Source organism: Heliconius melpomene, chromosome 10, assembly GCF_056956725.1.
Source record: "Heliconius melpomene rosina isolate 202511_hmr_F chromosome 10, ASM5695672v1, whole genome shotgun sequence".
Classification (NCBI taxonomy): Eukaryota; Metazoa; Arthropoda; class Insecta; order Lepidoptera; family Nymphalidae; genus Heliconius; species Heliconius melpomene.
The window spans coordinates 16,737,555-16,761,075 of record NC_140398.1 but is presented as its reverse complement, the minus strand read 5'-3'; the positions used below and the strand labels follow the sequence as shown (position 1 = coordinate 16,761,075).

At 34.1% G+C, this 23,521-nt stretch overlaps 3 protein-coding genes and 2 non-coding genes across 6 annotated transcripts; 4 read left to right on the top strand and 1 right to left on the bottom strand.

Annotated features, from left to right (window-relative positions):
* Nucleotides 1-84: 84 nt before the first annotated feature.
* Nucleotides 85-16,114, bottom strand: LOC146535971 (ATP-binding cassette sub-family A member 17-like). Its single transcript, XM_085191198.1, has 33 exons — nt 16,026-16,114; nt 15,304-15,536; nt 14,748-14,854; nt 13,994-14,164; nt 13,129-13,284; nt 12,457-12,673; nt 12,112-12,291; nt 11,807-11,964; nt 11,459-11,569; nt 10,995-11,118; nt 10,470-10,630; nt 9,947-10,120; nt 9,681-9,746; nt 8,995-9,130; nt 8,628-8,886; nt 8,268-8,350; nt 7,660-7,775; nt 7,384-7,488; nt 7,110-7,195; nt 6,952-7,027; nt 6,512-6,616; nt 6,072-6,224; nt 5,765-5,878; nt 5,260-5,413; nt 4,974-5,096; nt 4,228-4,422; nt 3,637-3,912; nt 2,668-2,838; nt 2,297-2,367; nt 2,045-2,192; nt 1,409-1,619; nt 1,001-1,202; nt 85-785 (listed from the first exon to the last, which is right to left on the bottom strand). The coding sequence occupies exons 1-33, from the start codon at nt 16,112-16,114 to the stop codon at nt 456-458; spliced, it is 5,061 nt and encodes a 1,686-aa protein (XP_085047324.1). The 3' UTR covers nt 85-455.
* TRNAF-GAA (transfer RNA phenylalanine (anticodon GAA)) lies at nt 13,719-13,791 on the top strand. Its single transcript has one exon. It is a non-coding gene; the product is annotated as a tRNA-Phe (tRNA).
* A 311-nt stretch (nt 16,115-16,425) lies between the features above and the next one.
* Nucleotides 16,426-16,498, top strand: TRNAF-GAA (transfer RNA phenylalanine (anticodon GAA)). The gene has a single exon. It is a non-coding gene; the product is annotated as a tRNA-Phe (tRNA).
* A 1,173-nt stretch (nt 16,499-17,671) lies between these two features.
* Nucleotides 17,672-18,418, top strand: LOC146535969 (uncharacterized). The gene is made up of 3 exons (XM_085191773.1): nt 17,672-17,776; nt 17,993-18,196; nt 18,251-18,418. The coding sequence occupies exons 1-3, from the start codon at nt 17,713-17,715 to the stop codon at nt 18,415-18,417; spliced, it is 435 nt and encodes a 144-aa protein (XP_085047899.1). The 5' UTR covers nt 17,672-17,712; the 3' UTR covers nt 18,418.
* Nucleotides 18,419-21,171: 2,753 nt separating this feature from the next.
* Nucleotides 21,172-23,128, top strand: LOC146535968 (uncharacterized). 2 transcript variants are annotated; one of them, XM_085191422.1, is made up of 3 exons: nt 21,172-21,284; nt 21,679-22,389; nt 22,438-23,128. In XM_085191422.1, the coding sequence occupies exons 1-3, from the start codon at nt 21,212-21,214 to the stop codon at nt 22,968-22,970; spliced, it is 1,317 nt and encodes a 438-aa protein (XP_085047548.1). In that variant the 5' UTR covers nt 21,172-21,211; the 3' UTR covers nt 22,971-23,128. The 2 variants fall into 2 exon arrangements, with proteins under 2 accessions (XP_085047548.1, XP_085047547.1); XM_085191421.1 differs by having other exon boundaries at nt 21,679-23,128.
* The last annotated feature ends 393 nt before the right edge of the window (nt 23,129-23,521 follow it).

The window sequence follows — 23,521 nt, the reverse complement described above, 5'->3', positions numbered from 1 at the left end:
ATAATTAACGCTCACATTTTTATACATTTTAAGATGAATATTTAATAAAGCTTTCTCTAAAATTAACAAAACTGCCTATGCCTACTAATAAACAAACTGAAAATATAGGTTGAAATAATGAACAAAACAAACGACAGTAATTAAATGAACTAAAAAAATATTATTCCAATCAATCTATTATCTGTACTTAGTCTTATCTTCAGTATAAGTAGTAATATTAAAATTATAGTCTCATAGAAAAACGCGTAATAGTACAAAAACTGTTCTTTCAAGATCGTACCTAGGGAGGTTTATATATTTTTATACTTGTTTTTTTTTCTTCAAATTATTTAGAACTACTTAATTATTTGCACCCTATCTAAAAGAATATTGTAGAGGAAGAAGGCTTTGTATTAGACATTCTGTAAGTAATAATCTTAAATGTATGAGATGAGATGAATATAGACATTTTATTTTTATCTATTAAAAATAACAGACCAAGGCAATTCCTTCAACTTGGTCATATTAAACCTCTTTTCAAAGGGCAGCAAATTATTTACCATTTCTTGTCTAGGTACAATTTTGGGCTTGTGCGGAAAAAGATATTGATAGCATCGAGTTTTGTCTTCTTCGACAAATTCAGAAGTGGTTTCATGACTCAAGATGGTGTTGTAAATATAATCGATTGGTATCGCTGATATGATGTATGAGTAAATCTGTCTATTTTCCAATTGAAGTCTCTCCATTTTGGTAAAAATGCTCGCCCAAGTGAGGTCTGGGTCCAAAACTTGCACGTTCACTAGAACCTAAGATTTTAATGTAATTATTATCAACAAATATCCAAACTACATCTTGTTATGCAACCAGGTAGGTATATTTGTATATATAGGCTACGGCATTAGGTTTTTTAGTTTTTATGTACCCATGGCACTGGGTGGTGGGATTCAATCTAACAAGACTAATTTCTACACAAAATTATGATACTACTTAGGTATACCATTAGAAAAGGTAATAAAAATACCTCGGAAATATCATTTATAATAATTTTCTTAAAATATTTTAAAAATAAAGCAGGAATATTGATGTCATCTTTAAGATGGAGAACCACTGTGTATCCCTTTTCACTGTAGCGTTCCACGAGGTCATCTAGTTCGTCTATATCGTATATATGGCCATCCACGAATATGGCCAGCCGATTTGTCACTGGTAGATGACTTTCAACACTAGAAAAAAAAAATTGTGGTTCACCAAAAACCTTTAATACTTTAAAAGTTATAGTAAAAAATCTATAGTTAAATATATAAAAGTCTTGAATCTTGGACGATTTCAAGAAGAGTTCCGCTACAGGTAAAAGATTATTAAGTTTCTATTCCTGTATCCTTAGTGTGTCCCAATTATCAATATTTTAAAGAACGCCATTACAACATACCTGCTGGAACTAATAATAATAGCATGACCACGTCTTCTCAGATTATACAAAATTAAGTACATGGCGCGACGCACTGAATATTTCTGGTACGCGGTACATTCTTCCATTATGACAATAGGAGGCGCCCCCACGACCGCAGCGGCGAAGTGCAGACGAGCTCGCTCGTTTATGGAGAGATAGAGAATGGGCGTGTCCCTTTTTGGATGGAGTTCTGTTAAAATTAATCAGTCGAAATAAATTTCAAGTGGGTAGAACTTATATATATTGCTTGTGATGAAAACTCTATATAAAGTTTTATAGATAGCTAGTTTTTACGTCATAGCAGGTTTTTTTTCATCCATGCGTTCTACAATAATATAGGTACATTACGACCTATTAAAATATCCTTAAAAGGAATATATAGCATAATCGACTAGTCCTTTAATTGTTTTGCTCAATATTATTTTTTATTTATGGTTGTGTGTTCGATTCCCATTTTATGGTCGTGGGTAAAGGAATTAATGTCTATTAATGTCTTCATTTCTTCGCTCTGGTGCCGAGTTCTGCCACTCAACACGGATTACCCTGCTGTGCAGGATAAGCGTGAAGCTAAAAAAAATACTCATTACAAGAATAAACCAAACAATACAAATTCACCAAGAGCATCTACATAGTCCATGACCTCCCGATACAAGTGGTCGCGGGGAACCCCCCTCAGAGTAGCAATCATTTGCAGCGCGCCGCGCACCGTCATCCACTGCGAGAGCGGCTCGTGGTTACAGCAGAATGTCACTTGACGAGTGTACTAAGAAATAAATATATTTATAATTTTTAAATATATTATAATAATTAAAATAATTATAATTTTTCCACAGATATCTAAATTAAAGGAGAAGTATGTATAGTTACCATATGAGGATTTCTAGTTATTCTCCATTTCGAAACGCTCCACAATTCTCCATCGCTTGGCAAAATATAGCCTGGTAATGACAATATTTATAAAATAAACATTGAAATAACAGCAATATATTTAGAATTATTTGACTTATTTATCAAACATTTATCATGATAAGTCTGCCATGATCGTTGCTCAGAAGGGCAACGTCTTAGTCAGGTGTCGATAGTTGTGAGTTCGGTCCCGAGTCGAGAGTGTGTTTTTGCTTCTTAAGTGTAGAATAACAGTTTTAAAATGGGAAAGCAAGCTGCTTCTAAATAACTCATTATTCAATATATAATCAGTAAATAACTAAAGTAAATTAATATCAGTAAATAAATATCACCTGCTAATACTTCACATAATCTTAGCCTGCCTTGATGTAACAGACCAGAAATCGCTAAAGCCTCTCCTTTGCCTACTCCCAAGTAAATATTATGAAGGTAGCTCTTTCCAGAACTCCTTTGAGACACATTGCACGCTAAAAGGTACTCTCCGAAGGTGTCTACTTTATATTCTGCAAAAAATATTAGAAATATGTTTTGATTATTTTAATATTCTATTTATGTTTACGGGAGCACGAGTGGGCTTTTGAAAATAAGTAAGAAGTTACTTTTAAATTTACTTTAATTAAAATAAGAACAAAGTTATATGTTCTTATAACTAACTTAAAATTAACTTAACTAGTGAATCGACCGAGCAGAAGTGCATGCTCTAATCGACTAAAGAATAAAATATAGAATAATTAATATCACTACGTTTGTTTCCCAAGGCATGAGGGGATTCGCGTTACATACGCCGAACGCTGATTAGGCGCCTACCTGTACCGTTTTCACGCCATGAGGCAACATAACTATTCTTTGTAAGTTTATGAAGTTGTCACTATTTTTATTTGTTTTATAATATTAATTATGAAAAATTTGCAAGGCTACTCTTGAAGACGATATTGAACGACGTAGGTTAAATGTGACCAATATTTGAGGCCTTCGTGGCGCAGGGGTACAAGTGTGTGATTGTAAACACAACAAGTGGATTTCGGCTCGGTCGGTTCGATTCCCACTGGAGGATTTGAAATATTTCAATTCTCGACTTTTGGTTTCCTCGCCCTGGTAATCAGGCAAAGCGCGGCGTTGACACCACGCAATGTCTCGATAATTCGAGGTCGAACAACGTCGAACGTATGGCTAACGCTAGAGTTCTTGGACACTTTCCAAGAGGCGCATCTTAGAGTGCCGCTACCTTCATATTTTAATACGTTTTTGTGATTAAAAGCTTTAACATTTAAACTTTAAAAGGTGCTCAGCTATAAATTTACTTTGTTTCTTTATAAGCTCTGAATGTTTATTTAAGGCATCCTCTTTCTCTTGCTTAGCTCCTTCACTCTCGACTTCGTAAGGTTTCTTCTTGGAATATATCCAGTTTCTTACTATATACGACCAAACGTTTTGTATATGTTTGTACTCCCATAGTAAAAGTATCATCATGAACACCATTGAAGTACAAAGTGTAGCTATTATTTCCATGAGAACTCCATAATTTTTGGATAAATAGAATTTTCTAGAAAAACATGTTTGAAGCACACCGCACTTGGCTGTTACAAGAAAAATCATTAATTACTTATATAGATATTTAAATACGTATTATGACATAGAGGGATTGTGTCAGGCTGTAAACGGAATAGTAGTGGGTTCGATCTTCACTCCGAGGAAATAAATTATAATTTAAAAGTAAAATAATTCAAAATTAAGGAAGGCAGGGAAGACCTCGATAATAATAAGTTATAGTTATATAAAAAAAAGTTATAGTTCGGAAGCGGAAGTATCTTTAGACTAGGTTCCCCCTGTCTACGCTGCTAAGTGCAGGATACAGCATACTATCGACAGCTGCGAAGTTACGGTATACTAACGACAACATTTGTGAAAATTTTTCGAAGAGCAAAGATTTTTTCTTTTGAAAACAATACATTCACTGTTGTAAAGAAATATCTTCTTTATTTTAATAAACGCCAGCGCCATGTTGAATTGAGGCGATAAGGACATGAAGTTTAGAGCGTAGTTTAGTGCATTGCCATAGAGTATCTTTGCTATTACTGTAGTTTCACCTGGAGAGATTAGATTTAAAAAATATATATTGGACCAAATGGGGTTCGATGCGGGTTAGCAATCCCACTTCGAACAAATTAAGAATAGACTCGAATAGCTCAGGTCGTAATCGGTATACCTATACTTAAACAAAACATATCAAGTGAATTGGGAATCTCCTCCTTTTTAAAGACGGTTAAAAATAATGTTTACTTAAAGTTAATGACTAAGCAATTTAAAAATTTAATATATAGGATATCTCAGCGCAGAGGAACATCGCTTGCACGGTGGTACTTCCGATTCCATCACAAGTCAAGGGAATGAATTATTATCCTTTCCACGCTCCCATCACACAATCACGATGACTTGCATTCATGCGGAAAGAAGAGTGATTTGACAGTTCTCTTTACCATTAAGAAGTTTAGAGATAATAATCAAATAGTATTTATATAATTAAATTAAATTATAAATCATTAATTAAAATCATTTATACAATGACATGCAAAAATATATACATTATATTAAATATATAAGAAAAGTTTATATTATAAAAACTTTAAAAAAATCTTACCAAATACTATGTTAAATATAACGTACGTCATAGTATTGAGAGCGACACGTGGTCCGAGGCTGAAGAGATACGCTTGTGGAATGCATCCAACACCGTACACAGTCAACATTATTGGGACTACCACTAGAAAACAATAAAAATATATATATATATTATTTATTAGCGGATTTTTTAGCGAATGAAATATTTTATTTCCTCGAGTTGGAATCGAACCTATCACGTTTACAATACGTACTGACATAATATTTCTTTAAATAATTTTATTGTAAAACGTCTTACAACTCACCCAAATCTGTGTAGTAAAACGTCATGGGCGCCACCAGCAACATTACCAAAAGCATTGCTATCGACATCACCACCACGAGAAACAAATACAAAATGAAATCGCACAGAAACAAATTGCACCAGTAACGAGCCGGAGAGAAGTCCATTGCATGAATCTATAAAAAAATAAAATAAACTAATATATTACATCCAGTAAAGAAAATCCATAGAAAATTTTTTCGTTACCGAGTGGACGACAAACAATGCCAATGGCACTACGCGGCGAAGAACGCTGATATTTTAATTAACAGAAATTTGTACGGAATCAAAAAATAGCTTTTACATGCTCTAAACTGTTTTCATACTCAACAATCAATGCCTCTATAATTTGGCGGAAACTAGGGGGCGGCGTGTTTTAACACCAGGCTCCCTCTGTCTACCTAGCTGCATGCGTGAGACAGCGTAAAGTTGAAAAATAAAACATAATATATCGATAACAATGTAAACTCATTATTAGGAAATGTTACCTGCGTATGCCTCACAAATCCACTCTCCATAGACGGGATTAAAGTAATATGCGATATAGTCAAGATAAGAAGGAATTGTATGAATATTGGGGGTTCTGAGGCTGTTTTCAACCACTGCAAATAGCAAAAAAAAGTATATTATGCTTCACATAAAAAGACTGTAGGGTCTTGAAACAGGTCTAAAACATGTTGTTTCCATATTTGATTATAAATGTAATATATTCGATTATAATTTATAAACAAAAAAGATATAATAATGCAGTCTGTACTAGACAAAACGTTGTTATATGAATAAAAAAAATCCCACCGTTGTTAGATCCAACGCGAGTGGATCATCAGTAACTTGTATGGTAGAGTCTAGGCGTCCAGTATAATGTCGCATTAGGGCCATGAAGGTGCGCGCCAGAGACCTGGCTGCAGCACCGTGATCATAATGTAAGGGACTATAGAGGACCCTTAGCTAGAAAATTAATAATTGTTTAACAAGTCCAGTCAGAGGCTAGTCGTTGAGGGTTCGATTCACACTTTGAAATATGAGTTGAGGCGTTGAGTTTCGTCACTCAACTTGCAATCCATCCAGAGTTCGGTGGAAAGTGGGAAACAACAGTATGTTAATAGGATCTTAGTGTCTTGACACTACGTCCCCAGGTTCCCTCTGTCTACCCTGCTATGCAGGATGATATATATTTTAAGGAATGCATGAATGAATAATAGTTTGTTATATGAAATGAAAGAAAGAAAATTTACATTTAAAGTTTCATTTTTCATAACAGCGTCTAACCCATACGCAAACATGTACACGTATTGCTGTGGCGAATAAATGGCGCGTGTCACAAGGTATTCAGTAAGACTCTATAATCAAAACAAAATAGTCATTTTTAAACATACTTTAATTTATATGCCATCGGGGTAGCGGGGCTATGTCTAGTTATAAACTCGATTGTTGTGGGTTCGATTTCTACTAAGGAGCAAAAATTATTGTGATTCCCTCGCACTGGTAAAAGGAAAAAGCGGGACGTTAAGCATCTTCTAATATGCAGTCTCAAAAATTGGGCGGTGGATGAGGAACAGAGTATCTTAGTAGGAAGAGGGAACCAGATACTAGACCGAGCATGAAGCAAAAAAACATTTTAAAGCGTAAATAAAAATTATTTTAGTAATATAATGCTAAAGAATATAAGAATCACCTCCGGATATAATAAAGCTGTGTACATCATATTTTCAACTTCCTGTTCAGTAGAATTAGTGTCAGAAAAGACATAGCTGAAATAAAAAAAAATATAATATAAAAAAAACGAATTATTATACCATTTGCTAAAATTAGTTAACACGGAAGATGACATACGCTCTAGCGATAGATCTTGACAGACTAGAGTTGTCACAGCGTAGAATTAAATTCGTTTTTTGTTCTAAAGCTTCTACCGTGAGAACCTAAAACGCAAAGTATTAAAGCAATTTAAGTTAATTGATCTGTGTATTTAAATATAATTAGGTTAGATTTCTACATATAAATTATATTATAACAGTCGGCAAGAGGCCAGTCGTGGTGATAGGGATTTGATCCCTACTCGAGAAATTTAAATATTTATGGTTTATAATAATAAAAAAAAATACAAAACCGCGCCATGTAAAATAGATTTGGTAGCTCTATCTCTTTCCATTTCGCTCAACACTTTAGATAAGGAGAGGCCAATAAAAATTCCAGTCAGTAACGCTGAAGTAAGCTGTAAACAAATTTATTATAAGTCATCGCCTATATTTGTATCTATTTGGGCTTAAATTTCAATTCAGTTTCTTTAAATATCGTTTTCCCGGTATCGAAAGTTAATGAAGCCAAATCCTTAATTGAAAAAAAAAATCGTTTGACTTTATCGTTATAATTAGATATTACTTACCGTTATTAAGAGACTAAGTCTAAAGTGGCTGTAATAGGACATAAATTTCAATCCAATATATTTAAAATGCGTGAAATTACAGCAGAAGCTATCGTGTCGCGTCCATTTAACTGGCTCTGTAATTTAAAATAACAATTAATACCAATAAATGATTTACATTAGAGGCCGCCGTGGAGCAGGGGCACCAGCGTGACCGTAAAGGCGACGTTGGTGGGTTCGAGTACAACTGAGGGAGTGAAGGCATTTCCCGCGGCATTGAGTTCCACGATGCACTCACAATACGCAATGCCTCAAGGATTCGGTGGAAAGTGGATATGGCAGCGTCTTAACACTAGTTTTCCATGTTCCCTCTGGACACCCTGCTATGTGTGGCTTACAGCGTGAAGCTAAAAAAAATTTCAACCCTTCACAGATTATAAGTAGCCTAGGTAACCCTGATTGCAGGTACAGTGAGTGGGTTCTATCGAAACGAATTACGTAATACAGTATTTAACATTAAAAAAAAATCGCTTCTGAGATTTGCGTATTCCATCAAATAAATTATTCACTTTTATAATATTAGGATAGATACAAAAAAAAGAAATAATGGGTAAGTAGATTATACGTACGTGAAATATTAATCAAAGCGTTTCGCGTTATCTCATGCTCTTCAACAGTTCCATGTGTGGACGCTCTCGATTCGTATATGGCTCTTAAAATATTAAAAAGTAACTTGTTTTCATATTTCTTATTAGTCCTTTAATTTAAATTTACTAATTTATTATGTATGTAAGCATTACCAGAGATCATTTAATTTTAAGATACTATGTTGTTAAAGATATTTATAATCCGGTAGCGGCACCCAACGCCACTCTCTTGAAATATCTCCATAAGAGGGGTAAATTTATGTTATTGTCATTTTCCTATTTCTTTCAATTCCATTCGATAAATAAGCGTAAGATAGGGAACAGATTTAACAAGCTACCCACCTGTTACATACTTCTTCAGAATCAGGTACACTAATATTCATAGATATAATGCCATATTTTCTAGAATTAGTTGAAAGCTCTCGAATCAGTAAAGCAACATTAGTGGTAGGGTGTGTGGGCAGCCTTAGTATGAGTAAAGAACCTAAATGCGCCCGTATAGTTGCCCCGGCTGCCGAGGTCCTCAGCAACAGTTCTTTAATTACGTTTTCACTCGATTGACCATTACTTCTAAATGTTAGACGAACTCGATATTCTCTTCCTGATTGCATAAATTAGGAATTAGTTACTGTAATTATTCTTTATGAAGTACTACACGAAAGGGAGTAGCAAAAATAAATATTCTTGGTATTTAAACTGAAATTTTTACCATATTTGAAAAACATATAAGCAGGAGTACCGCCGAATACCAACAGCTTGTTGTCAAATATGAACACTCGATCAGCGTACTCCAACGATATGCTTGTAAAGCATAATTTCACTATAGTTATATATTTTTTGTATTGCTGAAAGTATTATATAAATAAGATTTTTAAAATATCAGTAATAAGCAAAATCCGTTGAAGGCAATTTTAAAAGTTTTTAGTAAGTAAGTTTTTAGTAAGTTTTTTTTAGTTCGAATCCAGGGTCAATTTACCAGCAGGCTGAGTAGGTTTTAGCCTAGGGCGGCAGATTTTTAATGTCTTTCTTGCTGCTTTGTGGAAAATAAAAGAGAGAGAAAGAGTCAATTACAGAGTCTTGCCCAATTTGAACGGTTCATCAAAATTCCATATTGTACAGAAAAATAGACAATTTGTTATCCACCGACTAATACTATAACTTTGTTAACATATTTTATTAAAGAAAATGGAACAAAATTGTATTTCCCCAAGTGACCGTATCCACACATGTGATCACACATTCATATATGTATTACACAAAACTACACAGGTGAACACACATTTATATATTCCACTATTTTATGACTGTGAATTAAGTATTTAATTATGTTTAAATGTATTTAATTAAAACATATTTAAATATGCTACGAAATTTTAATATCAAAAATTAACTCACCATAATTTTGTCTTTTATAACTGCAGTGTAAATCGAATGTGTGCTGAATGCGGGTAACATTATGATCTGTAACGAAAAATTTAGTTTTTTAAAATTATTTTTAGCCTGGACTATATTTGTTCGTTAAATACTGATAAGATCATTGAATTTGTATATATCTGCTATATAAAAATAAAAAAACAATTTGCGCTTTGCGTAATATATGCATTTATATATATTGTCATTGTCAGCTATATGTTTTATTATAAAAAATATGATTGACTAACCCTGGGTTCCAATAACATGGAGATGGCCCAACAAAGCTGAGCTCGATAGTAAGCCCCCAAGTTGCGTACAAATTCGTGCTTTACTCCTTCCAAGTCACACTCTGGCAAGAGTCGTTTCGATCTTATATGACCGTACGCCGTCACATATTCAGGGGACTCGTTCCAGAGACAAATCTATAAAATAAGACTAATTACTTAAACACCTTTGTGTCGGAGTTGTGATTAATTTGCTGAGATATTTAAAGTTACAACTATTAATTCAAAATTGCACACAGCACGGTAGTCAGGGAAACCTGGGAACCTAATGTTAACCCATTACTCATATTCTGCCGAATTAAGAGGCATTGTGTGTTGAGTGGTGGATCTAAAGGCCGGGCTGTGCTTAAAAAAGGACGGGAGCGAAAAAATGAAAATATCAAATAATTTCATTTCATCGAACGGGAATCAAACCCACAACCCTTGGCATTTACAGCCGACACCCTTGTGTAAATAAATAAACATGGGTAATTATACATAAACTAACAGAGCAGTAAAAAGTAAGTATTTCTTGCACGGTGAGATCATCAACGAGGCAGCCGGCCCAGTGGCAGTAGCCGAGCATGTACGGCACCGACATGAAGCTATGTCCCGGTCTTACTTCGTTTCCCAACACATTTATAGAACCTTTGTCGGGATCGACTAGTCCTTTAAAATTAATATAACAGTTTATTTATCTTTGCTTTAGAAAAATTCAAACTAAAAAATATTTCATTAGTATCCTTATTGTTGATTAATAAATAATTATGGAAATAATTTTGAACGTATGGATTATTTTTAAAGATATTAGAAAAGGCCACAAGCATGCGATAAGTTGTGAGTCCGATTCCCACTCGAAGAAATGGTAACGCGGTTTTGAATTCCGCCACTCAACACGAAAAGACTCATGGAAGTGGAACCTAGTGTTCCAAACACTTCCCAGGTTTTCAAAACAGGTTCCCCGGATTTCCTCTGTTTGTTGAAGCTTTTGTAATTTCTCAATTTATTGAAGAATGAAGTTTATGTATCTTACCTGTTAAAAGATCTTCTATAGTGGTAATCATCTTAGATTGGACGTGCTCCGAATAGAGCATTGTAAACTCGCATCGATAAATGTCAAACGTTATATTCTGAAGAATTGGACCTCCCATAACACTCTGAAAAGTTTGAAAAACTTAAATAAAATATTTTTATAGTGTTATTCGACAAAGATAGAAAAATATTTTATAAAATGTATAAAAACATTAATTCGCGCCTCTTCGGAATCGTCCAAGCGCTATGACCACTAAGCCATACGTTACGTTACGTCGTAGTTCTTTTATGTTTATGGCTGTAGCGGCCAAGAGGTGCGGAAAGCGGTGCACTCTCACTACGTGCAAATTGGTATAAAACCTTAAATAAATCTGCATTTAGTAGATCATAGTGTGGATATGAAAATGTAAATTGTAATAAGTTAATATTGTGACTCGTGTAACTCGTGATATACGTTTTTTTAACCTTAGTAACATTCCTGAAACTGATTGCTTTAGCGACCAGCTCGTCTACTTCTTGCAACTTCTCACGTTCCCTGCCTGTTGGTGTCTCGATTTGCTGTAGTTTATTTTTGTCCTAACAAATTAAATTAAGATCGCTGTAACTTTAACTTAATATAACTTACTGAACTTTTTTTTTTGAATTCATGCTTACAATAATTGAATCTATTACACATTCGTGTTGGCTTATGAAATTATAAAACAAATTACGAATATATATTTATTTTTCAATAAAAAAAAATACAAAACAAATATAGCAAAAACTTACGAAAAAAAAACAAAATTAAGCAAATGCCATTATGTGAACGCTAACCTCGGCTTTCTTGAAAATGATAGACTTCCACGACACCTGACCTCCGATGGTCTGTTGTCTGATTGTTCTTTGTAGAAGCATTAACAAACTAAAATACAACGCAATCATGAACAGCCAAGATATAATAGTGAACATTATGGAATTCCCTTGCCACCGACCTTCCTCTGTAACAAACAATGGTTAGATTGTTATCTAATATCTAATTTTTTTTAGCTTTTAGCTTTACGTCGTATGTCGCTCATAGCAAGGTATCAAGGCTAATGAAAAATGCTTAAGATGTATCTAAAGAAACAGGAATAACTAACGTCCAGTTTGCAATAACGCAAATTCATTGAGTCCATGCATGAGTCCCAGCGGAGGGATGATGAGATGTAGGAAAAACGTGAAGACATCATGTCTTAGATCAATTTGATGATGGACTATTAATTCCGCCAAAAACGTCTGTAGCAATGTGAAGAGAGTGGACCATAAACACGCAATCCACGCTGTAATTAATAATTATGATATTTAATATAATTTTATACCAATATTTTATATCAGGTTTTTACTATTTTTTTATATATTTTCTTATATTGCCTGAAATATTTTTTACCCATAGTCGATATTAGTATTTGAGACAATGGTTTGGACAATATATTTAATCATCTTACGTTCACTATGAAACATGGCCATGATTAACGCTAGCATAATCATCACGGAGAGGTAAGCCAGCACCAGGATCAGTGTGAAGAAAAGGTGGATCCAGCGGAAGATCAGGGTTAGAGTGATGCTGGCCAGCAGGCAAATAGGCAGTGCTGTCAAGTAGGCGTAGGCGATCCATCCTACATACATTGATGAGTAGTCTACGCCGCGTATACGAAGAGATCGCTGTAAAATTAATAGTACCTACTTATTCATAAAAATATGTCTTTTTAATAAAATAATACCTGTAAATATTAAACATGTGATCATGACTCTTCAACTTAAGACTTGTTTAGGCATTCGATACACAATGGCCCAAGGTCAAAAATAAAAAAATAGTTTTAACTAATAAATCTAACATTAGCAGTTAGCAATTTAGCATTAGTAATTTTCCTCGGTTATACCCATTCACTGTTTACTAATTTTTCGTCAATTTTAGCAAAACTAACAATTTATTATAAAAAAGTTAAAGTTTATTCGTAAATAAGTAAATAAATACTTCAATTTGTTAAAACTGAAATTTTGCGATACTCTTTTATTCAGGGGCTACATCGTAGTAAGCAGTTTTTAAAAATACAATAAAGTTAATAAAATGTATAGTATAGTATTTAATATATACTGAAAATAAGAGAAATGATTACTTTAAATCTGTTTATCGTCTCCGACACCACCAACCACTCAGTCTCTATCACCGGAGGGAGCAGCGCCAAGGTAAAGCATAGTAGAATTATAGATATCGCCCTTCTCACGCGCTCTTCTTGCATCAACGGCGATATTGGCATTGAAGCTAGACTCAACTGAAGAGAAAATAATAGTAGGTATTAATATACTTTCGTTTATATCGTACTGTATCCCGCACACAGCGGAGTAGGTAGAGGGAACCTGGGAACCTAGTGTTAAGACAGTCCGTTCACAGTAAGATACTTCGGTTTCCCACTTTCAGCCGAATTCTGGAGGCATTGGGTGTAGAGTGGCGGATATCATAACATGTCTTTATAAGGGATATTAGAAACAAAACAGAAAAAAGTATGTATCTGAATCAGTAAAATTGAGCTCAAAAAAATGAATCAAAAGGTGATTTTATCTACGTTCTATCAATTAATCATCGTATTAACGTGGTTCATAACTGTTAAAGTAAAAAAAATGTATAAAAATGTCATACAAAAAAAATATTGTAAGTTTCTTATCTTCAATGAAGATAATAATTTATTATTTCAGCTGACTTCTCATCGCCGAAATAGCTCAGTTGGGAGAGCGTTAGACTGAAGATCTAAAGGTCCCTGGTTCGATCCCGGGTTTCGGCAGACCATACTTTTTTTTAAATATTTTCAGTAACGATTATTTTTTTTCTATTCCATTTTCTATATACCTGCTTATAATTTAAAGATACAGTTTAAAAAAAAAATTGTTCGTTATTATTTATATTTTTTTACTTATCTACCAAACGATAACAAAAAAAAAAAAAACAATTTAAAAATAAAAAATCATGCAAGCATATACAAATACCTCATACTTCGGCGTATCTCCCCCAACGTACGACAAGATAGCCTCGCTGACCGCGAACTGGACGGCCAGGACGCCGCTGCGCAGGTGGGGGTTGTGTGCAGTGGACCCCGCGCCGGTCACGTATCGAGCTCGTTCTGTACTTCTTATGCTGAACTTCCACATGTTTTCCTCCTAACAAATACTACTGTGACGCAGTGAGGACATGGCAGGTGTGAAACTTCCTTGCCCCACTTTCTGAATTCTGGAGACATTGGGGACACGCAATGTCAATAGATATGATGTGGCGGAGCTCAACACCGCGTTTAACATAGTTAACAGATCAAGCAATTGAACATAATGAATATTTCATTTCCTCAAATGGGAATCGAACCTCCAACCTGTCACCTACTGAAGTTTGAAGTGTATTTTAAAAAAAATATATATAAAATTCAGATTAATAAAGTTATGGCTGACAACTAGTAAGTAGGTAATTGTAATAATAATATTGTATTCGCTTCGTGACCCTCATATTCATCGGCATTGTTTCTTTAAAAGACTAGCTTTCAATTCTGTGATAATATCAATATAATATTTTTAATAGGATAATATTTTTAGATTTCATTTACTGATGCGAGTTTTTAAATCTATGTCGATTCTAAGCGAGGAATTACGAATACCTACGGCTATAAGTAATTGTAAGTTTAATTTTATTATTATAATTATAATCAGATATACTTCTACAGCAATTTTAATATATTAGTTTTTATATATTAACCGTTGGTTTCCAAACTATCCAAATAACCGGGTTACTGATTGGCGTGCCTCTCGACCGGCTATACAGCATGTTATTCAATTCGTCCTCTGTAGAAGCGCTCATTATATCTGCAAACATAGAAAAAATATATACTTATTTCATATAGAGGTGATATAATCAAGAAAACCGCAAGTAATTTAACAGCTGTATGTGAAGGTTTATTATAAAATTGATATCGTTTTGTCGAATTAGTTCCTAGAATGGGGAAATCCAAATTTGTTATATCAGTTTATTATTAGGAGGAAAATATTTGTCATAGCGTAAATGTTTTTGGTAAATATTGAAAATAAAGTTTAAATTGTACAACATTTGATATCCGTTTGCACATAGGTATTTTTTCATTTACTTTTATTTTTTACTTTTTAATTTTTTTTTTCAATATGTACCAAAAACAAGTACTAAAGTTAGTTAAAGTATTGTAAAATTTTCTTAACGCCATTGTAGCATAGCGAGATATCGGGGCTGTAAACGTGGCGGTTATGGATTTGATTGCGTGAAGCTAAAAAAATATAATTACCAACGCCCAACTTAGCAGCAGCTCTATACATAATACTATTGTACGGTTCAACATTTGGTGCAAACCCAAGAATATTTTTTTTATTCAGCGAGGCTAGAATGTCCTCCGAGGTTAGAGGTGTTTCAGGGACTGCTTGGATAGGAGTTAAAAATATTGGCTTGGCTATGAATACTGCCATTAAAAGTACAATTGCCGAAAATACTGATTCCATTAGCAAGAGACGCCATCTTCGTCTGAAATTAAATGTCATTTTATATAATAGTTAAATATTTTCTGCCCTCTAAGCACTTAACATCTCATTTATACATGCTATGACTGCTATGGTCAAAAATAACTAAATACTTGATATCTTTGTAATAAATAATTTTATTTTAAAGAAGATTCATTAAAAATAAAGAGGTCAGTCATAGCATTGGGGCTTAAGCGGCTTTTAAAGTGAATGTATATATAAAGAACTGAACTGAAAGTGTATCTAGGGTACATAGACTTCGGAGCATGGGAGGAGCACGAGACTCACTCTACTAAGAGTTTTACCTTTACGCATATTGCTAAAATATTTATTAATGTAGTAATTTTTTTTATGAAATCAACTTTAATGATATCGTCCAACCGCCATTGCGTGGATTTCAAGAGACGCGGTTTAAAAAAATATTTTTTCTAAGTTTGAAATAACACTTTAACGTTGAACACTTTAACTGAAAGTAGATAGCCATTATACATACTGTCTTTGGAGATACGATTTCCACATGAGAATGCTTGTGTGTCGTTGAAATTTAATTCGAATAGGTTTCTTATGCTCTTTTGCCTTCATCTTGGTAGATTTTTAAGGTAATCGCTTTAAGCTGCGTCGTTTTTATCTATAGTATATAGAATGTACTCTTTGTTTACAGTTGATTGATTTAGCTTTTCATTTTTTTTTTATCATAAAATGACAAAGTTTTTAAATTGACAGAAACATATTTTAGATAATATAGGTGAACCTTTTTCATAATTATCTTAAGCATCCATTATATGTAAAGATAACAGATAGTATATAAATACAAAAATATAGATAAAAAATACCAATATATAAAAAAATTGCAATAATTGCATCTCATGCTTAACTTTGCATTGATACATATAGCCGAAATAGCTCAGTTGGGAGATCGTTAGACTGAAGATCTAAAGGTCCCTGGTTCGATCCCGGGTTTCGGCAAATATTTTTTTAACTATATTACATACCATTACAGATGTCAAAATTTTACTTATATAAGCATGATATTGCGATTTTTAGGGAATATAAAATTATGATTTACTCTTAATAATAAATTGCTCTTATTTAATTAGCCTCGTAGTTTAAATGGAAATCTACTTTAGTCTAAGGCACAATACAATGTAGATTTCAAATTTCTATATCGGATTTCTCTGTAGTAACAAATAATGGACGCATTTATATTAAGCATATAAGCGTAAACGAAAAACGTAAGTGTAAGCGTAAAGAATGATTTAATGGTCAAAGTTTAACATCTAAAAGAGCAAGAAATTCATATGCACAATGAAGGTTTACGTAGTTTTTAGAACAACCAAGTATGAGTCGGATTCGCTGATGGAGTTTTCCGTTGTATGCACGGTTTAAATGTTTTTTATAGAGTAGTTGGAAATTTTCGAGTAAAATGCAATCAGTCGACGACATAAACTTGTAAAGACAACTTAAGTGTGACAGTTTTCTTTTAACTTCGTTACATATAGGTACTACGGCTGTTATGTTTGAATTTCTAATGATTCACTAAATCGAAAAATACGCGTACACCACCAATATTTTTGGAAGATTTAACTAACGATACCCTATAAATGGGGATCATCGGCACAGCGAGGCAATACTTCACACTAAAACACTGATTGTTCCTGTTTAGGGAACATCCATGGCGAGGAATGCACGTTACGTCAAAAACGCATCCACAACATCTGAATACGTGGCACTCTACTACTGTGTGATTTCCGCCATCTAACTGTGGCATAGCGGCAGTATTTCCAGGTCAATATAACATGGGTACCTTCAAAAAGCGCGTTTGTCTCAACCTTAAAGGCTGCCAACGCAGGTGTAGCTCCTCTGGTGTGTAAATTGACGAACATGGCGAAACTATAAGTGCCTCTTGTTTACTATGGAACCCTAAAAATGAGATGTTTATTATTTCAATATGCACTCTAAAAACATACTGAACATACTATATGTATTCACATTTATCATTTATTGTTATACTTAGTAACATAAAATTATTATGGGAAATGGGTCTTTTTTGCGATCATTGATTTATTACAATATTTGTACAAGCGATTCAACATTATATGCTAAATACATATTGTGTTGGTCGTATATAAGCAAATATGAAGCAAAGCTTGTCGCAGTATTTCATAGATAAGACTCGAAAAATGATTAGGTTAAATAATTTTTGTGTTTTGGCATTTATTTTGCTAATTGCCGTGGTAGGCGCCGGTAAGCATAGAATTTCAATAATTGTATAAAAAAATAAAATTTTACTATTTTACATATTTTTTGCCATGAAATAAATACTCGTATATGGAATAGGAATACTAAAGTAATTTAATAATTTATCATAACATCTCCTGAACCGCAAAGAAATTTAGTAGCAGTAACGATTATAGTATTCCATAGGATGTAAAAACTTTATGAAACTGCGTTTTATTACAGAATTGCGATTAAGAAGATCACCGCAGTTTGGCCAAGCCAGTGCTGGTGCGTCAGCATCAGCGGGAGGCTTTGGCGGGTTTGGGGGACAGTCGAGACCTGGTTTCGGTCTTTCGTACCCAGGTAATGGCTACGGACATAATCCCGGCTTTGGAATCTCACGTCCTGGATTGGGAGGATTTGGAAGATCTCCAGTATTTGGAGGACCTCCAGGATTTGGAGGACCTCCAGGATTTGGAGGACCTCCAGGATTTGGAGGACCTCCAGGATTTGGAGGTCAAGGAGGTTTTGGGGGACATTCAGGATTTCCAAGTCAACCAGGATTTGGAAGTTCAGGAGGCAGTATCAATATAGCCAAAAGTATTAGCATATCTCGTGGTTCTGGAGGACCATCTCAAGCTTCAGCTTCATCGTTTGGCAAGAAGTGATGTTTTGTATGATTTTAGTTTAATTCAAACGGGTTTAAGTTTATATTAATGTGATGTTTGTTATTTAATTTGTAATTTAAGGTACTATCATAAATAATTATAATATATTTTTTAATAAGTTGTCTATATATATATATATTATTATTTTGCTAATAAATTAATTAAATACGAATAGATCACTTATAGATAAGTCTACCTTTATACTATAATTTTAAATTTTACCAATTGTATGTACTTTCTTTGTGCAATAAAGTGTTTTTAAATATAGTACTCTACATTTTCCGTAGCCCGCAATACTTAATCCCCCTTCCGATTTTTTTAAATTAAAACATATAATTTTAATACACATCAGCTTCTATCTGCGGCTTTACCTCCGTATTTGAAATTTAGACTCTTAAAAATATTTCATTGAACACTTGTTTCACGGTTTATTAGAATTCATCCCCTAAACTGATAATAATTTCATAAATATATTTAACAAATATTCGTGTAGTTCAAGCGGGCGAAGCCGCCTGAGTCCGCTAATATTAGATACAACGAGACTAATGTTAATAGATACATTAATAGAAAATATTAATAAATACAGTAACAATCTTGGGCAACATAATTTAGATAACGTTTACGTTTAGACAACGTATAACATTTCTGAGAGCGCAAGGAGCAAGAATGATTAGTGGCGCGGGCGCACAATATGTGACTGTTAAAGCGACAGGTTGTGGGTTCGATACCCACTCAAGGAAATTGAAAGTTTATTTATATTTCCATTACTTCGCTCTGGTGTCGAGGCAAAGCACGGCGTTGAGTTCCGCCACTCAACACGCAATGCCTCCAGAATTCGGCGGAAAGTGGGGAACGCAGTGTTTTAACACTAGGTTCCCTCTGCTTACCCTACTGTGTGCTGGATACAGCATGAAGCTGATTTATTTTTATTTTTTATCATTAGTAGAAGAGATAAGAGAAGACCTCGGTTGACTTTCGAGAATACCGTATCATTGATACTTAAAGACTGGATGTAAAAAAGTAATCCACCCCCTGATAGCATGTATGAAACCGTTGATAATGATGGGCGAGGTGAAATAGAAATGCAGAGACCGTAGCGTGTGACATCTGCTCCATTTGTCTCTCTCGCTAAAACTAAAACTAACTAAAAATAAAATCACTGTGTTGAGTCATCAGACATTCAGTTCATATTGCCTTTTCCTGTCATCCTAGCGGAATTCCGCAAAATATTAAATATATTAAAATACTAGCGGACGCGCGCAGCTTCACCTGCTTATTTAGGAGTGAATTCTAATAAACCACGAAACATGTGTTCAATGAAATATTTGTAAGAGTCTTAATTTCAAATTTTATAAAAATCGGTGGCGATTAAAAGATTTTTCCATACAAACTTTCAACCTCTTATTTGCACCCTTATAGGGTGAACTCTGGAAAACCATGAAACACATAATCAATTAAATATTTTTAAGAGTCCAAATTTAAAATTTTATAATAATCGGTGGCGTTTTAAAGATTTTTCCATACAAACTTTCAACCCCTTATTTGCACCCTTAGGGAAAGAATTCTAGAAAACCACGAAATATGTGTTCAATTAAATACTTTTAGGAGTCTGAATTTCAAATTTTATAGAAATTGGTGCCGATTTAAAAAAAAAACTATACAAACTTTCAACCCCTTATTTGCACCCTTAGGGGGCGAATTCTAGACAATGATGAAACACGTGTTCAATTAAATACTTTTAAAAAACTAAATTTCAAATATTATAAAAATAAGTGCGGATTTAAATTTTTTTCCATACAAACTTTGAACCCTTATTTCATCCCTTTAGGTTAAAATTTTTCAAAATCGCTTCTTAGTGGATGTCCAGATTACGAAAGTAAATATCTGTCCAAATTTCACGTTTCTACTATCAGCGGTTACGGCTGAGCGTGCGTCTTACCTCAGTCAGTGAGGACAAGTCCTTTTATATATATAGATAATACCGGTCTTTTTTATTTTCAGTTCATGCTTTACTAAACTAAACGCCATTTTTTATCTTGCTAGAGCGTTCAGGTAATGAAAAACTTTCCACCGAGTGGAAATAGAGCTTACACCAATTTTGCTTATGGTCAGGTATTATGATATTAACCTACTATGTCATCATGGCTTTGATGAATTTTCTTATGTATTATACTATGATAAAAGGATACAAAAATTATTTCATAAAAATTGAATATTTACACAATAATTCATTTATAGTCGATCGTCCAAGTCTATGAATAACGAATCTATTGTATTAACGAATAAATATATATTTCCAAAATATGTCTGTCTTCTTGTTTATACACTCAAGTCTCTGGATCTGGACGGATTTGAATTAAAGTTTTTGTATATCTATTAAGGACCAAAAGTGGGGAACGAGGTGTTTTGACACTACTTTCTCGTTTCCTACCTGCTGCAAATATGAATGACAGTGGAGGACAATTAATAGCACGAGTAGCTTGGGAAGGGTGATGGGGTCCACGCAAACGGTGCTGCGGTCGGCAACTCAATTGACATACTATTTATAACATATTACGTAAGTAAGCACGTTTTGTGATTTACTTAAATAGTTTTATTTATGCTTTATATTAAATAGAATAGTTTCATATCAAAGTATTGCGATTTTTCCAAGTAAAGTCATATGTTTACTGAAGGAATTATCGTTTCGCTAGTGATGTTGTACCAGGATATTCTAAGAAAACCTTTTATCACACTTCAAATGCTATATATTGACAAATTATTCAGTTTTCGATCAGAATAGAATTAGGTAACGATGGAGAAGTTCATAGCTTTAATTTTTGGTGTCTGTGTGTTAAATGCACATTGTGCAGTTTATGGAAATGCAGGTATGTTTTTTTTGTTTATGAGATCAAATTTTAATAATTGTCGATTGGACAATTAGGAAACCCTGTTAAAAAGTCTCTAAATAGTAAAAAAACAGAAAGAGCTAAAAGAGCTGATAATCTTCAAACGGCATATTTTCTTAGAAAAAAAATCAAAATCGGTTTATCAGTTTAGGAGCTACGATGCTACAGCCAGACACACAGATACACATCAATCTTATAACACACAGAGAGATCTGTTTCAATGGGTTTTGTCTTTTATTATATAATCATTTTTTTATTCGACATAAACAATGAGAAAAGAGTGATATATCGCTAGATTTTCTCTGTATACTAAAGTGATCTAAACTAAACGTTTATTATAAAAAATATTTAAATTTATTATTTTTTCTTACAGTTGAACATCTCTATCGTCAAGTGAGATCACCTCACTATGGTGGTCAAATCTTCTTTGGACCACCTCCTCCTGGACCTCCACCTCCTCCACCATTCCTTTACCAAACTCATAATTGGAGTGGAGTTTCCCGTGGTTATGGTGGAAGATCTAACGGAGTCTTTAGTGGCGCCTCCGCTGCAGCAGACAGTGCCCCTCCTGCTGCCGGTGAAGCGTTAGCTTTAGCTACTGCAGACGCCTCTGGTGGACAATCTGAAAACTGTGATGATGCTGCAAGCAATAATTTAGGTCAATCTAGTCAATTTGGTTCGAAATTGGGGCAATTCAATAGCAAATCCTTTGGAAGCGGCTCCGTACAATACAGCGGACAAATTAAATCATCTGGAAGTGGCTTAGCAGAAAACCTATCGGGTGGCTTACAAGCTGGATTCTCCGGATCTAATAGTAATTCTGTGGCTGGTAAATTAGCTGGTAGTGGATCGCTTGGTGGAGGATCTGACAACATTGGCTCTAGTGGTCTTGGAGGTCAGTCACGAGAGTATAAATCTCATTCTTCAAGTTTTGCAAGCAGTTCTGCTAATAATGACTTTTCTGGTCATGGACAACAAAATAATGGTTTCAATAGTCAAGCACCTGGAGTTGTTTTAGGAGTTTCTGGAAATCATGGAGGTTCTCAGGAAAGCCAACATTATAAAGAAGCTCATTTCTCAGAGGGTCTAAATATAGGTCAGCAAAATAGTGGAGGTTCCTTAGGTCATGGAGGTTTGAGCGGAAACCAACAAGCTAGTTCTAAGGAATTTGAGAATGCTCAATCACAAAGCTCATCATTCGGAAATGGTGGAAGTTTTGATGGTTCTCAAGGTTCTGGATTCTCAAAATTAGGTGCTGGATTAGGCAATAACAATCAAGCTGGAGCAGAATCACAAGGTCAATTGTCTAGTGCTGGAAGTGGAATATCTTCAGGTTTAGCTTATGGTAACAGAGGTTATAGTAATTCACATTATCACGGTGGACACAGTCGTTCTCAACAGTTCCAATCTGGAGGTAACTTTGGACAATCTGCAGCAGAAGGTAGTGGTTCCGCTAGTGGTGGCCAAAAAGAATCTGCTGATGGCACAAGCGGAGCATCTCATGGTGATACTTATTCCGCTTTCAATGGAGCCCTAGATCTCGCATCACAAGGCTTACAAGCAGCTGACAAGGCGGGTTGTAGCACATGTCAAAAGAGTAGCTATGCTCTTAGCAACGCTAAAAGTTACAATGGCAACGCTATTTCTTTGGCTATTGGAGGATAATTTATATTAATTTAACCGAACTTTGTTAGTCATTATATTGTTATGCTATACATATATTAATGTCATTTAACAACAATTAATATAAAAGTGAATTTTCGATGAATAGATAATTGTATACACTTATTGAGTATAATAATTGAATAAAATTGTGTTTACAATATGTTTATTTTATTAATATGCCTATGCTTTCTAAATATAATAATTAATAATATTATAATTAAACGTTTATAAATGTGATCTTCATATTAAATATCAGCAATCTTCATATTGTGAAGCAACCAAGTCATGTGACATGTTTAGCATACATATATTATGTCAGTTAAATAGTGCTTGTGTTCAAAAGTCTGTTCAGTCTGTCTGTTGTAAAAGTATTATAAACAATTTAGTATTATATATAGACTAGCGGCCCGCTCGCAGTTTCATATATTTTCATATATAGTACTTTTATTATGCTGCGATAACCAAGATATTGATTATATCTATATATGTATATAAAAGGACTTGTCCTCACTGACTGAGGTAAGACGCACGCACAACCGTAACCGCTGATG

What these genes read in the sequence shown, in the direction of transcription:
- LOC146535971 (XM_085191198.1), bottom strand. Translation starts at nt 16,114, where the DNA reads ATGAAGGCAAAAGAGCATAAGAAACCTATTCGAATTAAATTTCAACGA. An exon ending in TGCTGCTAAGTTGGGCGTTG is followed by an intron (nt 14,855 to 15,303) that starts GTAATTATATTT and finishes CTATGTTTGCAG; the next exon opens with ATATAATGAGCGCTTCTACA. An exon ending in GTTTCAGGAATGTTACTAAG is followed by an intron (nt 11,119 to 11,458) that starts GTTAAAAAAACG and finishes CAAACTTTTCAG; the next exon opens with AGTGTTATGGGAGGTCCAAT.
- LOC146535969 (XM_085191773.1), top strand. Translation starts at nt 17,713, where the DNA reads ATGATTAGGTTAAATAATTTTTGTGTTTTGGCATTTATTTTGCTAATT. An exon ending in AATTGCCGTGGTAGGCGCCG is followed by an intron (nt 17,777 to 17,992) that starts GTAAGCATAGAA and finishes GTTTTATTACAG; the next exon opens with AATTGCGATTAAGAAGATCA. An exon ending in ATCTCCAGTATTTGGAGGAC is followed by an intron (nt 18,197 to 18,250) that starts CTCCAGGATTTG and finishes GATTTGGAGGAC; the next exon opens with CTCCAGGATTTGGAGGTCAA.
- LOC146535968 (XM_085191421.1), top strand. Translation starts at nt 21,212, where the DNA reads ATGGAGAAGTTCATAGCTTTAATTTTTGGTGTCTGTGTGTTAAATGCA. An exon ending in TGCAGTTTATGGAAATGCAG is followed by an intron (nt 21,285 to 21,678) that starts GTATGTTTTTTT and finishes TTTTTCTTACAG; the next exon opens with TTGAACATCTCTATCGTCAA.